The sequence below is a fragment of the Hyperolius riggenbachi genome, chromosome 5, assembly GCF_040937935.1.
Source record: "Hyperolius riggenbachi isolate aHypRig1 chromosome 5, aHypRig1.pri, whole genome shotgun sequence".
In the NCBI taxonomy this organism is placed as follows: Eukaryota; Metazoa; Chordata; class Amphibia; order Anura; family Hyperoliidae; genus Hyperolius; species Hyperolius riggenbachi.
The window spans coordinates 133461614-133475965 of NC_090650.1; the positions used below are offsets into that span (position 1 = coordinate 133461614).

A 14352-nucleotide genomic window follows, 5' to 3' on the forward strand; every position below is an offset into this window, starting at 1 on the left:
ATCGAGTTTTAGTGCTGTGGTGTTACTTTTCCAAAAGAAAATCAAAACAGAACACCTACCTCAAACAACCGTAGATCAGCAGGAACTCTGTCTCCAACTGACAAGCAGACAGTGTCTCCAGGCACTAGTTCCCTGGCAAGTGTGTGCTCCAGTCTCCCCTCTCGAATACTAGAAAACATATAGAAAGTCATGGCATGAATACAATGCTTTTTTTCTTTCCCATTAGAATGTTTGTTTTTAAGACTTTAAATCAGATCCGTAGGAAACCGTAGCATAGATTCCAAACATATCACATGAGGCTAACGAATGCACATTCAGACTGAAAAAAATGCTCATTGCTGCTGTCGGGCCCCTTTTACACTAGAGCGTTTTGCCGGCGATTTCGGCAAAACAATCAAGCACTAGCACTTTTTAAAGCGCTAGTGCAATAATAACCTATGGGCCTGTTCTCACTTGGGCGATTTGCGTTAATCGCCGGCGATAAAACGCAAATCGCCCCCCAAAAAAATCTGTATCCTGCACCATTTTCAGGCGATTTCCCGTCGATCGCGTTTAGTGCTATAGAAGCGCTAATCGCGATCGCTGGGAAATCGCCACAAGTGTGAATGGCATTAATCGCCAAAAAACGTCAGAGCAAAATGCTAGCAAAAGCGCTAGCGTTTTTTAAGTGTGAATGGGGCCTTAGATCTGATAACTCCGCACTTCTGTCTACTAACAAGACCTACTCCAGAGCGCTCATTAATATATAAATGTATGGCAGTTTGTTAACTTGCCAACCTTCTAGAAAATGAATAAAACAGACCAACAAAATACACTTTCCCTACATTAACGAAATTCCACACAACCACAAAAGCAATAGACACAAATGTATAGTATAGTGTGTGGCCACACACACACACACACACACACACACACACACACACACACACACACACACACACACACACACACACACACTGTTAAAACAACTGGATAAAAACCTGTTGTACGGAAAGAGTTTTACTTTTTGTTTTATTTTTAGAGAGAGAATTCAGGTATTCCCGGAGGTTTTTTTTTTTTTTTTTTTTTTATAAAAAGATCGGGAGAGGTGGATTTTTATGATCATTTTTTTTAATTGTATGGTGTAGGGTAGATTGTCCATTTTTTAATGTATAGACCCAAGCAGTATTTTAGGCTCGGTTCACAGTGGCATATAGCACATATTAAAATGTGTGAACTGCAACAAAGACTGGACATAGACTTTAATACAACGCCTGCATGCAGCTAGTTAGAATAACGTGATCAGTTACAACGCAGTACTGTGTGCAGCCCCATAAAACTGTATGGGCAGTGAGTTGACATGCAGAATTATTCTGCAATACAACTAAGCACAACAGGGCCTCAGAGTTTTCAATTATTTTTTTTCATAATTGAGGAAAAATTTTAATACGTGTGAAACATTGGTTAGGATTTCTGAAATGGTACAATCAATCAGCAAAAATATTGTTTATAGATACATACATACTTATTGCGTGTGGTCACCTTAAATCTCAACTCCACAGAAAAACTTTTGATAAATGGACAAATCTCTTTCGATTTATTTATATTTACAAAAAATATTAATGTTAGGGAGGCTGCAGAAGAGGTCTCACCTGCTTGTCGAGGCTGGAGAAGCCTGTAAAGGTTTGCCAGCTGTCAACCTTATGTCGGAGACCCGGCTTGCACAGGTATCTTCGTGTTCTTGGATGGTGATCCAGTCAAGATTCCACAATGGTTATTTTGAACCAGCTGCAGTGGGCGTGTATATGTTTTATGCACTCGGCCGGTACGAACCTGTCTCCCAGGCTGTGAATTCAGTAAGAGAACAGCTAGGAAAGCAATGTGGTGTTACTCGCAATGATGTGCAAAGGCTGTGTTTAAAACTTCAAGCATTAAAACGGCCTTGCTTTGCTAGCTGTTCTCTACATCTTACTACACTCACAGCCGGGGATTAAGGCACCGGCCAAGCGCATAAAAAAAATGTACCGCACCTACCCCATCGTGTTCCAAACAACCATCCTGGAATCCTGACCGGATCACCATCCAAGACCACAAGGATACCTGTGAAGGCCAGGTCCTCAGCACAAGAGGGACATTAGCATGACAGCTGACAAATCTATGCAGGTTTCTCCAGCATAGACAACCAGGTGAGACCTTTCTTATAGGGCCCTGTGCCCTCACTAGTATCACAGTATGCAGTTTTCTACCTTCTGTCTCCATATCCAGCACTGTACTATACAGGTAACAGCACCTGTAATACAAAGGGACCCACAGATCGCACTCTGAAAGTCAATCCAACTACCAGAACTGACAGATCTACAAGTAGGGATGATCAATGAGATGCAAATATCATCTCCTTGCATTCACATTTAATGTAAATGTTATGTAGCTTGAACCTGGACCAATGTAAATTGACAGGAAGTTATTTTGGTCCTGTTTCAAGCAGCATAACATTTGCATGAAAGTTGAGTGCACGGAGCAATTATTTGCATCTCATTGATCATCCCTAGTTACAACCACTGCATTTTAGTAAGGCTCCCAATATCCCAAGGGGCTTTTGGAGATTGTATAATGCCCAATACACACAATGAGATTTTCTGGCAGGTTTACTACCAGATCGATTATCTCCAACATGTCCGATCAATTTTCTGTTCCCTTCTATGGAAAATCTATCACAAATCAGATCGGATATAATGGAAGTAATCGATCTGGCATTAATCTGCCAGAAAATCTCATTGTTTGTACTTAGCATAAGGCCTCTCTGCTGGCAGCCAAATGGGTCCTGGCCTTTAACTAGACATATTGGTCCCTCAAATAAAAAGTAGGATTGAATTGATTACGAATACAGATAGATAGTTTCAATTATATTCAGAATTCATATCACAAACTCCTCTCCGATTGAAAGAACAGATTGCTTACAAAGATCATGCCCATGGACCGGCCTGATTATTTTGCTTTATGATTTTTTTTTATTTTTTTTTAAACGAGTGCATTCCACAGTTGGATGAATGTTTAGCCATTTGCTGGATCACCGTTTTGAAACAATTTTGTTTTTATAATTTTTCCATAAAAACCCATTTGTAAGCAGAAAAAGAAAAAAAAAAACCTAAAACCTACCAGTGGCATTCTGGAGGTACCAGCTTGCTTAGTTCTTCCAGAGATTTCTCAGACCGATACTCCTAAATAATGGGTAGAAAAATAAGGTTAAGATATACTAAACACCACCAATTAAGAAAAAAAAATAGTAGAGGTCCACAGCAGCTAAGTATATCTCACACTCGCAAATTGTAGGTAGGTCAACAGCGCTACTTACAACCTGCAGCCAACAACTTGTAGCTGGTAATACAACTAATAAGCAGAGTATCTAGCTAGGAGACCTAGCGGCCTCCTGCCGGGAGATGCACTCGCAATGAATGACTACATATCCCAGCATGCATTGTGGTGGCAAGGCGCATGCAACACCACCGGGAGTACTTCAAACTTTTGCAGCTGTGGGTTTGCTTGGAAAGATGGGGGACCCCATATAGGGATTAGGGAATTGACGTATTTTGTCCATTGAGGAAGCGGACCTAATCCCCCCTTGGGCAACATTGCCTGTACAGATGCGTGACAGCTATGTAGCTGACAATGCGTCCTGTACACTATGCAGGAGGGGAGGGGTCAGAGGGACGACGGAGCGGTGCATACATGATTTCATGCTGCGGGCAGGAACAAAGGAGCCGGCTGTTGCTCAGCCAAGATGATTGGGCGGAATGCTTGCAGAGCACAGGTCAGCGACTACTGTACACAAGACTATCGGCTGAGGTGGTCGTTATTGGACGACTTTAGGCGTGCGAGCGTATGGCGCTTTAGTGTGGGAACTGGGAAGTGAATAGTATATTCCTTGAACACGAACTGCCCTGTGTTTGTTTAATCTTATCAAATGCAAAGTTTTTGTTCTACAAAATTCAACAGAATATAAAAACAAGTTTCTATAGTGTGGTACGCCAGACTGTAATTCCCCTGGAAAGTTAAACTACAAAAACTGTAACAGACTTCTCTTCTTGCTATAGCTTCAGAGGAAAACTGCAGCAAAAGGCAACCAATCCAAATCTTTGATCCGGTCAACTGTTCCACTTCTGCTCCAATCTTCCTTACAGTGGTTTGATAAATCTGTCCCAGTTCTTCTAAAGCTGGCCATACACTCAGATTGCCACCAATGTGAATCGATTCAGAGAAGAAAATCAATTCCCACCACAAAGAGCACTTTGATTTTCAATAGCGCCCTGCACTTGATCTTTGAAAATCCATTGAGCCACAGAGTTGAACTGTTTTATGTAGTGCAACGCTATGGACCGTTGAACTACTGCCACTGTCATCAGACTGAACTAAAGTACAAAAAAACAAAAAGTTGGAAGCGCTGGATGCTCAGTAGGGAAGGTTAATGATATGCATATACCTGTAATTCAAAGATGATGCAGAATTGAACAAAGTGGAATAAAGCGGAGGTGGGATTCAATTGATGCATTTGCACGTGGCATAAATCTGCATAATTCTGCATCAACTTGGAAGTAAGTATTTGCATCTCACTGACCACCCATGCAGGACAGTTAGCAGTGGGTCGGGGAAATTGGAAAATCCCTAAAGATATAATGCCAGGTGAATTTATCTCATCTAGACATTTGGAATGAAAAGTGATCTCCAAATATCCTCTCCCATACCAGGTATACCACCTAAAGCTAAGTGCGCACTCAATTGTCGAGTTTTGTACAATTGCTTGGCTAGTCTACAGGCTAGTGACACATCTGTTGCTATGGAGGGAGGCTTAGAAACTGGGAGCCAGGCGCTACAACATTTCTTCCTGTGGGCAGGGGGAGTGGTGAGAACAACGTGTTCACGGCTGCTCAGGCATCACTAAGGATCCAGCATGCTGGATGTTTAGGCGACATTGAGAGGGCACATTAGATTCAAGCACATTTCTCCCGAGTGACTCTAGTTTGCATATGTAGCTTAAGACCTTAGGTTTGATGGCACTGAAAACAAGTAATCATTTCCATGCTGGTAAAATAATTTGTTGAATGTGGAAGCAGTACCAACAATTAAAACTGTAGGATTCAAACTCGTTTGGCTCAATACTTTATATGAAATGAGAGTTTCATAACAACCACATTGATGAAAACACATCTTACCTGAACAAAGGCCACTGTGACGACAATAAGTATTGCCTGCCAAAACACAAAAGAAGATAAAGCCATGTAAACCTCTATGATTATCTGTGGCAATGGCAGGATTAATTAGCCTCACCTGGAATCCCTGCAAAGTTCTGGAACTGAATGAGCTCTACTTCTCTAACACTAACATATTGTCACTTCAAATTCAGAGCTCAAGTCAATAGTCTATTTAAGCTTTAATTTATACAAATTTCCATCACAGATGTCTATTCAACTGTTAGTTGTTTGGCCAAAACTTCACCGTGGCTACACAGGATGCTTTTTCATTTTCCTTAATTACACCATTAAACTGGAACAGGCATTTCAAATTGTACTAGTGCAAGTTTTCCCTGCTGCACTGAGAGTGCTCTGTCAGGCCTCAGTACCACTATGTTATGACAATTATACTGAGATCTGCCCTGAGCACTCTCAGAAGAGCCTGGAGTTGACAGCCACACACAACAACTCTACAATAATACACATTCTTGCTTCATCATGAAAAATATACAACACATGCATTAGTAACTTTCTAAGAGTGCTTTTTGTCACCTTCATGCCTGCTAACATTACCACACATCACACAGTAGAGTGATATGATTGCAAAGGAACAAAGCGTAAGCAAATGATGCTTTCTGAATATTCATTAGTCTGTCCAGAAATAGCAGCTGAACAATCCATGAAGCAGGTTGCCAAATGGAACAGAAGTACAATTCTGTGCTTTACTGAAAAGTTATTACGGACCAAGGCCAGAACCGCCTTCATTAATGCCCTCCCAGCAAAGCTCACGACACAGAAAGAAAAGAATAGGCAAATGTCCAGCTTTCTGTAAACCCCTTGTTGGCAACCAAAATCAATAAAATGTTATTTGTATCCATTAAGGTTTACTTGTATCCTTCCTCCAAGCTTGCATTGTGGTAGTGTCAGAACAAGGTACACAAACGGTACACCCACGACAAAAACATTAAAAACGGCCTACAGTTGCAATAAACAAGCAAAGCCCAATATACACCAAAATATAAACAAAGATTATAATAAAAAAAACAAAAAACAACAACAAAAAAAAAAAAAAAAAAACTTACACATGCACAATCAAACATACAGCTTGAAAATTATTTATAATATCCCTTTAAACAAATTAAAGCATATACCTAGAACAGAGCCCTAATTAACCGACAACGCCCCAGATTCACTTAACTGTGGTAAGACTGCAGTGCATAGGCAGCGCACAGCAATATTACGGTTCCTATCGCAGACAGCGTATCGAGAGTTGCCCAAGTAGCGTAACCTGCGTCACCCAAGTAATGCAACCATTGCAAGGGTATAGTGCACTACAATGCGCATTATCTTAGCAACCCTCCCGTTACTTAGGTAACGCGGGTCACACTAATTAGGCAACTTGCGCTATGCTGTCAGTGGTACGAATGTAAAATTGCTGTGTACTGCCTGCCCACTGCAATCTTAATGCAGTTTACTTAAAGAGACACTGAAGCGAAAAAAAATATATGATATAATGAATTGGTTGTGTACTATGAATAATTAGTAAAATATTAGCAGCAAAGAAAATATTCTCATATTTTTATTTTCAGGTATATAGTGTTTTTTCTAACATTGCATCATTCTCTAATATGAGCAGATTACACAACACTCAGCATTCAAAATGATTCTTTCAGAGCAGTCTGTGAACTAATGACCTCTCCTCTGGCAGAGGAAAAGAAAACAGTTGAGATAATAAAAGTCAGATAACAGCCCTCTCCACGACTTTGAAAGTCGTAGAGCTTAATGGCTTTTTTGCATAGAGATAACAACTGGAGTTTCTTAACTTTTCCTGTACTAAAAACAATTAGACTGATGTGTCTGATCTTAATGTTTTATTTCTTAGCTGTACTACACATACAAATCAAAATATCATTTTTTTTTTTCACTTCAGTGTCTCTTTAATCAGACCTAAGGTTTATAACTGCATTTGTTAAAAATGCATTTTAAAAAGTGAATAAAAAAATGTGCAAAGGCAATTTGTTACAGCAAATTTGTAACAAGTTTATGCTAAAACAGATTACAGTTTGCAAACTGTTCATAGCTCCTCTCTGTCAGCCCAAACCTGGTGAGGAGAAAGTTCTGCAATCGCTGTATACATATGCCTCCCTTGTGACTGACAGTCAAACCACTTGTGAGGGTTAAAATGATACCACATATTGCCTCATTTAGTAACAAACTGGTGGTGCACTCTCCACAACTACACTGGACACATATATCTGTCCAGTTATCTTTAAGTGGTTAAGCACAGCCTGCAATCGACATCACAACTGACATCACAGATCGATCGCAGCAAAAACTGCCTATGCCAATTGTGGAATGTTGACCTGGGTGACAACTGCTATGCCGTGGCTAACCACAATTTCTGCCCAATTAAACATTTTTGTTGAATCTAACATCTAATTGGGCAAAATATTGCATAGTGTATGGATGTCTAAGAAACGTTACGTTAAAATGAACTTTTCTGCATATATGTATATAATAATGAACTAGTACAACATGCCAGTAAAATAAGTACAAGTACTTAGCAATGCATTCATCGGTCAATTTCTTACCACAGTGATACTGACGGCATCATCAAATTGATGCATTAAAATACTGATGACAGCAGATGCCAGCAAGAGCATAAGAAGGGGATTTTTAAACTGAAAGACAAAGAATTAAGAGTTACACTCAATAACTACCATTTTACATAGTTGTTACTACAGCAGAGCCAGACTTAGAAACGTGACTTATTAAGATTGGTCTCTATCTGAAGCAGAGATGAGTGGTAATTTGCAAATTTGCTGACTTGCTAAAGCAGAAACCAAGAATAATTTGTCACTGGTGCCTGTCAGGCTTGAAGATCAATGGGAGTCAATGGATACAGTGCTATGTCTTTGCTCACCTCACAATTGACAGTACGGCCATGATGAGGGAGGAGGAGTAGCCTCACATTCATTTTTATTCTTCTCTTGTAATCCCAGCTTCAAGGACACCATAACCAGAAAGTTTACTTTTCTTCCCCCGGAGAGAGTTGTAAGTATTTCATTAAAGAGAACCTGTGTCAGACAGTGTTTCACCTTTGGTAAAATTATATAGCCTATGCAGCTTTACAATCCTCCTTGCCCTGCCGATTTTGAAAAGGAGCGTGTATGTAGTACTGGTGGCTCATTCTGCTGTCAGTGCTTTCTGGCATACGCTGAAGAAACGGTTCCTATGCCCCTGCCAGCCCGTGTGACCATACAACAGTTCCAGCTTCGGCGTAAATGATGGCTAAGGATCAGGTCAGTGGACAAAGAGTGTGGTTGTGGATGAGCACAATAAAAGTGGACCCAAACCAAAAATTTTATTTAATTCAAAATATTTAATTGCACCACTCTGACACATACAAAGATAAATAAACACTCCTTCAAGTCTATAAGCATTTCAGTGCATGCTTTTCACCCTTCTCTTTTCATAACTAGGGTTATACAGCCATTAGCAATTCCTCCTTTGCCGGACACCGCCTACTCCACCAGTTTGACGGATTCTGCCCCGGCAATATGAAAGGAAGAGAGGGGTTCCTCCAATAAATGTAAAATATGAAAAAAGGCTGCTATTTATTATTATAATTTAGAAAATAGATTTTATTTCTGAAATCTTGTATTTTTAATTTGGGTCCACTTGAAGTTTAACCTCATGCTGCCCACATGATTCCAAGTGGCTGGCTAAATGCCTCAGGGCCCTTTCACACTGGCACGGTGCGTCTGGGAAATTTACTGCACTGCTAGCGCAGGGCAATTAAAATCTATGAGTACTATCATCAAAAACAGAAGTTGGAGGAGCACTCATCCATAGGAAGGAACTGTTGTGTGCCCAAGCCTTGGATCCCTGTATCCTCAGAATCCCCAGTAGTCAAATGTAGAAAGGAGGCTGGCACCACCAGAAGTAGAAAAGTAAAAATTAGCTCTTTATTGATCAGTCATAAAATGACAGCATGGTCAAAAATAAGGCTTTGGCGGCGACAGCCCGCTGTTTCGAGCTGTTATAGCTCTTTCTCAAGCCGAACAGCCCATACAATGTTAGCAACAATGACCACACCCTTATATACTGGTCTATGCATCAATTAGCCAATCATTTCAAAATCAGAAACACCAATCAGAGTGCAAGGGCATGTGGATGGACCTGATGGGGAACAGGCAGTGTGTGATGTCATCAAAACATACCTCCCAGTCAGCTGACCAAGGACAGCCCATCGCAGCATGGTAGAGAAAGTTCCACATGTAAAAGCAGGAAGTGCATTGTAAACAAAGATCACATGCACCAATAGGGACAGGCTCCAACAGCCCACCCATCATAATATGGCATGGTATACGCGTACAAATGTCCGCATAATACGCGTCCTATAGACGCAATATCAATGCATAATAGCCGCCGTAACTCGCCATCCAAACGCATTATCAAAACGATGCGTACAAAAAGACGCATAATGCGTAATAATGGACGCTGTAAAACCGCATACCGCTACTAATAAGCTAATAAGCACCATGGAGGACATTATTACTGGGGATACCCCAGAAACTTTATCCTACACTGCTGATCAGGCCAACAGGATTATGGCACGATTTGATGGTGAAGCAGGTTTTCTTCAAGCACCGGATATTAAATTGGTTAAACGAGAGTTGGAGAATTTACGCAAACGGTGCATTGATTTGGACTTGCATGTCAAAACCTTGGTGGAGTATTGTAAATCTAAAAAGATCCCCAGGGCAGTACGCTCCCCTATTTACCCTATGCTGTTTACAGATGATGTTGATTTCTGTTCCGGATGGGTGAGGATATGGAATAAGGCCTCTTTTGATGCCATGATACATACGGTGGCACGGATCCAAAAATAATTACCCATTATCGACAGTAAGATCAATGTCATTGGTGATCGATTAAAGGAGTGTATGCCGGATGGGGAATTTCAGTCATATGTCGATGGCTTGAATAAAAAGATGGAGGAGTACAGGAAAAATGGTGAGGAGATCAAGAGATCGAAATATCATCGTGATCTCTCAGATTACACTACGGGCTATGTTTATGCCTGGCAAAGGGCCTCTGGAGCCTCGAGAGGCAGAAGGAATCCTAAACCTGGACGCCCTAAACTGAGGGACCCTAGACCAGTTACCTCTGAGCCACAATCCTCATCCAGTGATTTTTTACCATCCTCCCGGGAGGTCTCACCGAATGGCCGAGGAGGAGGAGAAGGAGAGGGGGCAGGAGGTATAAGCAAAGTAGGCACCAAAGGCCAGATGACCCTCAGACAGAGAAAGGACCAGAAGGTCCCTCACTAGTAGTGAATATCTCCAGCTATGAATTATCTACCATTGAAGAACGAGTACTGAATTATGGACTCTCTTTTTGCCCGACTCATAAACCAGATTTTTTTGTGATTGATCAGGAACTGTTTCGCTTCTTCCGTAACATCAAACTAAAGCATTTTTTTGGTACTAGACATGACTTTCCGGTGGAAAATAGCGAAAACATGGATGTGCTGTCACTGAGGAACACTGGACTTAGGAACAAAAGTCGTTTTACACCCCTTAGCCACCCAATGATTGATGTGTTTATGGAGAGAGTTAAGGAAGAGATAGGTGGGATAGAGTCAAGGGCCGGTACCTTTAGTGTGGACTTTAATTTGAGTAGGGAGGAGCATATAGCATTAGTTGGTTTAGGACAACGCACGGAGATAACAATACGTCCAGCAGATAAAGGAGGTGCAGTTGTAGTGTTAGATACATTGTATTACGAACAGGAGATCTTGGGACAATTAGCACAACAGGATGTATATGCTAAGGTGGAGGGGGACCCGACAAGAGCAGTGCAGCTGTGTATCAAATCTGTACTTGATGATGCGAAATCTTGTAATATTATTGATGATAACCTTTTTACTTTCCTCCAACAGGACTCACCCAAGATCCCAACTTTTTACACTCTTCCTAAAATACACAAGGACCCACCCCGGCCACCGGGGAGACCCATCGTGGCCGGCGTGGGTTCTGTATTTGTACCCCTTGCCCAATATGTAGATCGTTTACTCCAACCTATTGTTACCTCTCTTGCATCCTACATTAGAGATACTGACATGTTCCTTACCAAATTGAGATCACTTGACATCTCTGGAGATGAGACTCTCCTTGTTACTCTTGATGTCGAGAGCCTCTACACCTCCATCCCTCACGATGGGGGTGTAGAGGCTGTAGAATGGTATTTGATGCAATATGCAGATATGTCTGAACCTCAGAGACAGTTCATTGTGAAGCTGTTGAATATTATTTTGAGACGTAATTATTTCTCTTTTCAGGATTCTTTTTATGTCCAGCGACGAGGTACTGCGATGGGGTCGAATGTGGCCCCGTCCTATGCGGGACTTTTCATGGGTCAGTATGAAGACAGTTTTGTATACACCCACCCACTTTTTCACCAGCACGCTAAGTGCTGGTGGAGATATATTGACGACATTTTTTGTTTGTGGGCGGGGCCACATTCGACCCTCGTTGACTTCGTTGCCTCCCTACATTCTTGTTGTCCAGCGATTAGACTAACTGTACATGCTGACAGCTGTGAGGCAACTTTTCTGGATACACGTATTATTAGGAGACAGGATAAATTAATTACCAATTTATATGTAAAACCCACCGATAGAAATTCATTGCTACACTACCAAAGCTTCCACCCTCCCCCAATAAAAAATGCCATTCCAACCGGCCAGTTAAAACGTGTTGAAAAAATAGTCTCTTGTGATGCTGAGGCAGTAACTCAGAAGAATATATTGAATCAAAAGTTTTTGGACAGGGGTTATCCTGACAGGACCCTGATTCCAAGAAAACACAAAACTCGTCGTGATCTTAAGCAATTTCGTATGCCATTTGTCTCTACATACAACACGTGTAGCGAACTGGTTGGACGGGCAATTCGACACCATTGGCATCTGTTACAAGATGCGTTTCCCACGATACCTGAATTTAGGTACCCTCCATTAATGTCTTTCAGAAGGGCCCCTACTGTTAGAGACAAGGTCTTCCATCAGCACCAGCCAAGGACACAAGTCATGCAAAACAGACATGGTACTTTTCCGTGCCTCAGTTGTCATCTTTGTAGCCATATAGCTAAAGGTGGGTCTTTCACGCATCCCACCACAGGGGAAAGATTTACGGTTAGACACAGATACACCTGTGATTCTAGTTACGTAGTGTATTTAATTAAATGCCCCTGTGGATTGGGATACGTGGGTATGACCACCAATGCTTTGAAGCGATACGTGGCAAGGATATGACCCAGGCTGTGTCCAGCCATTTTGTTTCAGCTAGACACAATTTGTCCCAATTTAAAGTTCAGGTTATTGACAGTGTTCCGAGTAATTGGCGAGGGAGATTAAATAGACAGGATGAGTTGGCCAAAAGAGAGGCCTGGTGGATTAAAAGGTTGCATGTGATGGGAAAGGGAGGACTTAATAGGGAATACGATCTAAGTTTTTGTGTTTAATTTTCCTGTTGAATCTGTAAATAGTGATGTGGGATATTTACTATGATAAGAGGCAACTATTATGCTGTGCTAGGAGGTGTGGAGTACTGGTTGGGAGCATTATAATATTTTTGAATACTCTGATACTTTTTGCAGTGATGTGTTTTTTCTCTTTCTTTTTCTTTAGTCCCTGTGAGCTGATGGAGTGAAGAACTTTGTGGCCTGGTGAGAATTGTTCTTTCTAGCTATGCGATTTCCACGTGTATAATGTTGTGCATTAGTTCTAGGCGTGACTTGATTTAAGTTCCGCCATGATGCTATGCATTATATCCTTTTTTTTGTGCATTCATTTTGTATGCACCGGAAGGCATTTTTGCGTCGTTTTTTTCGCATTAACATGGCATTGGTATGAACAGTATGCGACTATGTTGCGTTCAGTACCACGCGTTATGCGTCTTTTTGTACGCGTCCATTATAGAGTTATGCGGCCAGGGGGGCGTTTTTACGTCGGTTTGTACGCATTATTATTGCGTTGGCATTAGTAGCGGTATGCGGTTTTCTAGCGTCCATTATTACGCATTATGCGTCTTTTTGTACGCATCGTTTTGATAATGCGTTTGGATGGCGAGTTACGGCGGCTATTATGCATTGATATCGCGTCTATAGGACGCGTATTATGCGGACATTTGTACGCGTATACCATGCCATATTATGATGGGTGGGCTGTTGGAGCCTGTCCCTATTGGTGCATGTGATCTTTGTTTACAATGCACTTCCTGCTTTTACATGTGGAACTTTCTCTACCATGCTGCGATGGGCTGTCCTTGGTCAGCTGACTGGGAGGTATGTTTTGATGACATCACACACTGCCTGTTCCCCATCAGGTCCATCCACATGCCCTTGCACTCTGATTGGTGTTTCTGATTTTGAAATGATTGGCTAATTGATGCATAGACCAGTATATAAGGGTGTGGTCATTGTTGCTAACATTGTATGGGCTGTTCGGCTTGAGAAAGAGCTATAACAGCTCGAAACAGCGGGCTGTCGCCGCCAAAGCCTTATTTTTGACCATGCTGTCATTTTATGACTGATCAATAAAGAGCTAATTTTTACTTTTCTACTTCTGGTGGTGCCAGCCTCCTTTCTACATATGAGTACTATCAGGTTACCTGCGGAGCACCTAAAGTGCTCAATCTTCGATAACTACGCTGCCGCGCGCATCTGCATCGAAGTGCGGCGGACAGGTAGTCATGTAAGTCTATGGCAACGCAGGGATTTTAAAAATGTTGGCCGCCGTGAGGAGACATTGTGATGCACACACGCAGAAGCATATTTTTACAATATGCTTCCATGCACTTACGTATACCCGGAAAAGGAAGTCACTGCAAGCGTCCATCACTTCCTGTTTGGCCAGATGCAGAATAACGCAGTATTCCCCGAAGGCCTGTTTTTGGTGGTGCGATGCAGGCAATAGTGTGAAGCCGGCCCCAAGCACAGGGGAAAAGGTAAACAACCAGTGGTGTAGCAACAGGGGATGCAGAGGTTGTGACTGCACCAGGACTAGAAAGGCCCAATCAGGGGCTCACCTTTAATCCCTGTATTAGCTCTTTAATGGTGCTATGCTGCGAATGATCACCTCCAT

The 14352-nt window shown here is 41.8% G+C and overlaps 1 protein-coding gene across 3 annotated transcripts in view; it reads right to left on the reverse strand.

Annotated features, from left to right (window-relative positions):
* Nucleotides 1-14352, reverse strand: part of ATP2C1 (ATPase secretory pathway Ca2+ transporting 1) — a 217961-nt gene that overhangs the window by 89608 nt on the left and 114001 nt on the right. For all 3 annotated transcript variants that reach the window (XM_068236270.1, XM_068236269.1, XM_068236271.1), the window contains 4 exons: nt 7796-7885; nt 5187-5222; nt 3136-3197; nt 60-168 (listed from right to left, as the gene is read on the reverse strand). In XM_068236270.1, the coding sequence (XP_068092371.1) occupies nt 60-168; nt 3136-3197; nt 5187-5222; nt 7796-7885 (297 nt within the window). The remainder of the gene's footprint in view (nt 1-59; nt 169-3135; nt 3198-5186; nt 5223-7795; nt 7886-14352) is intronic.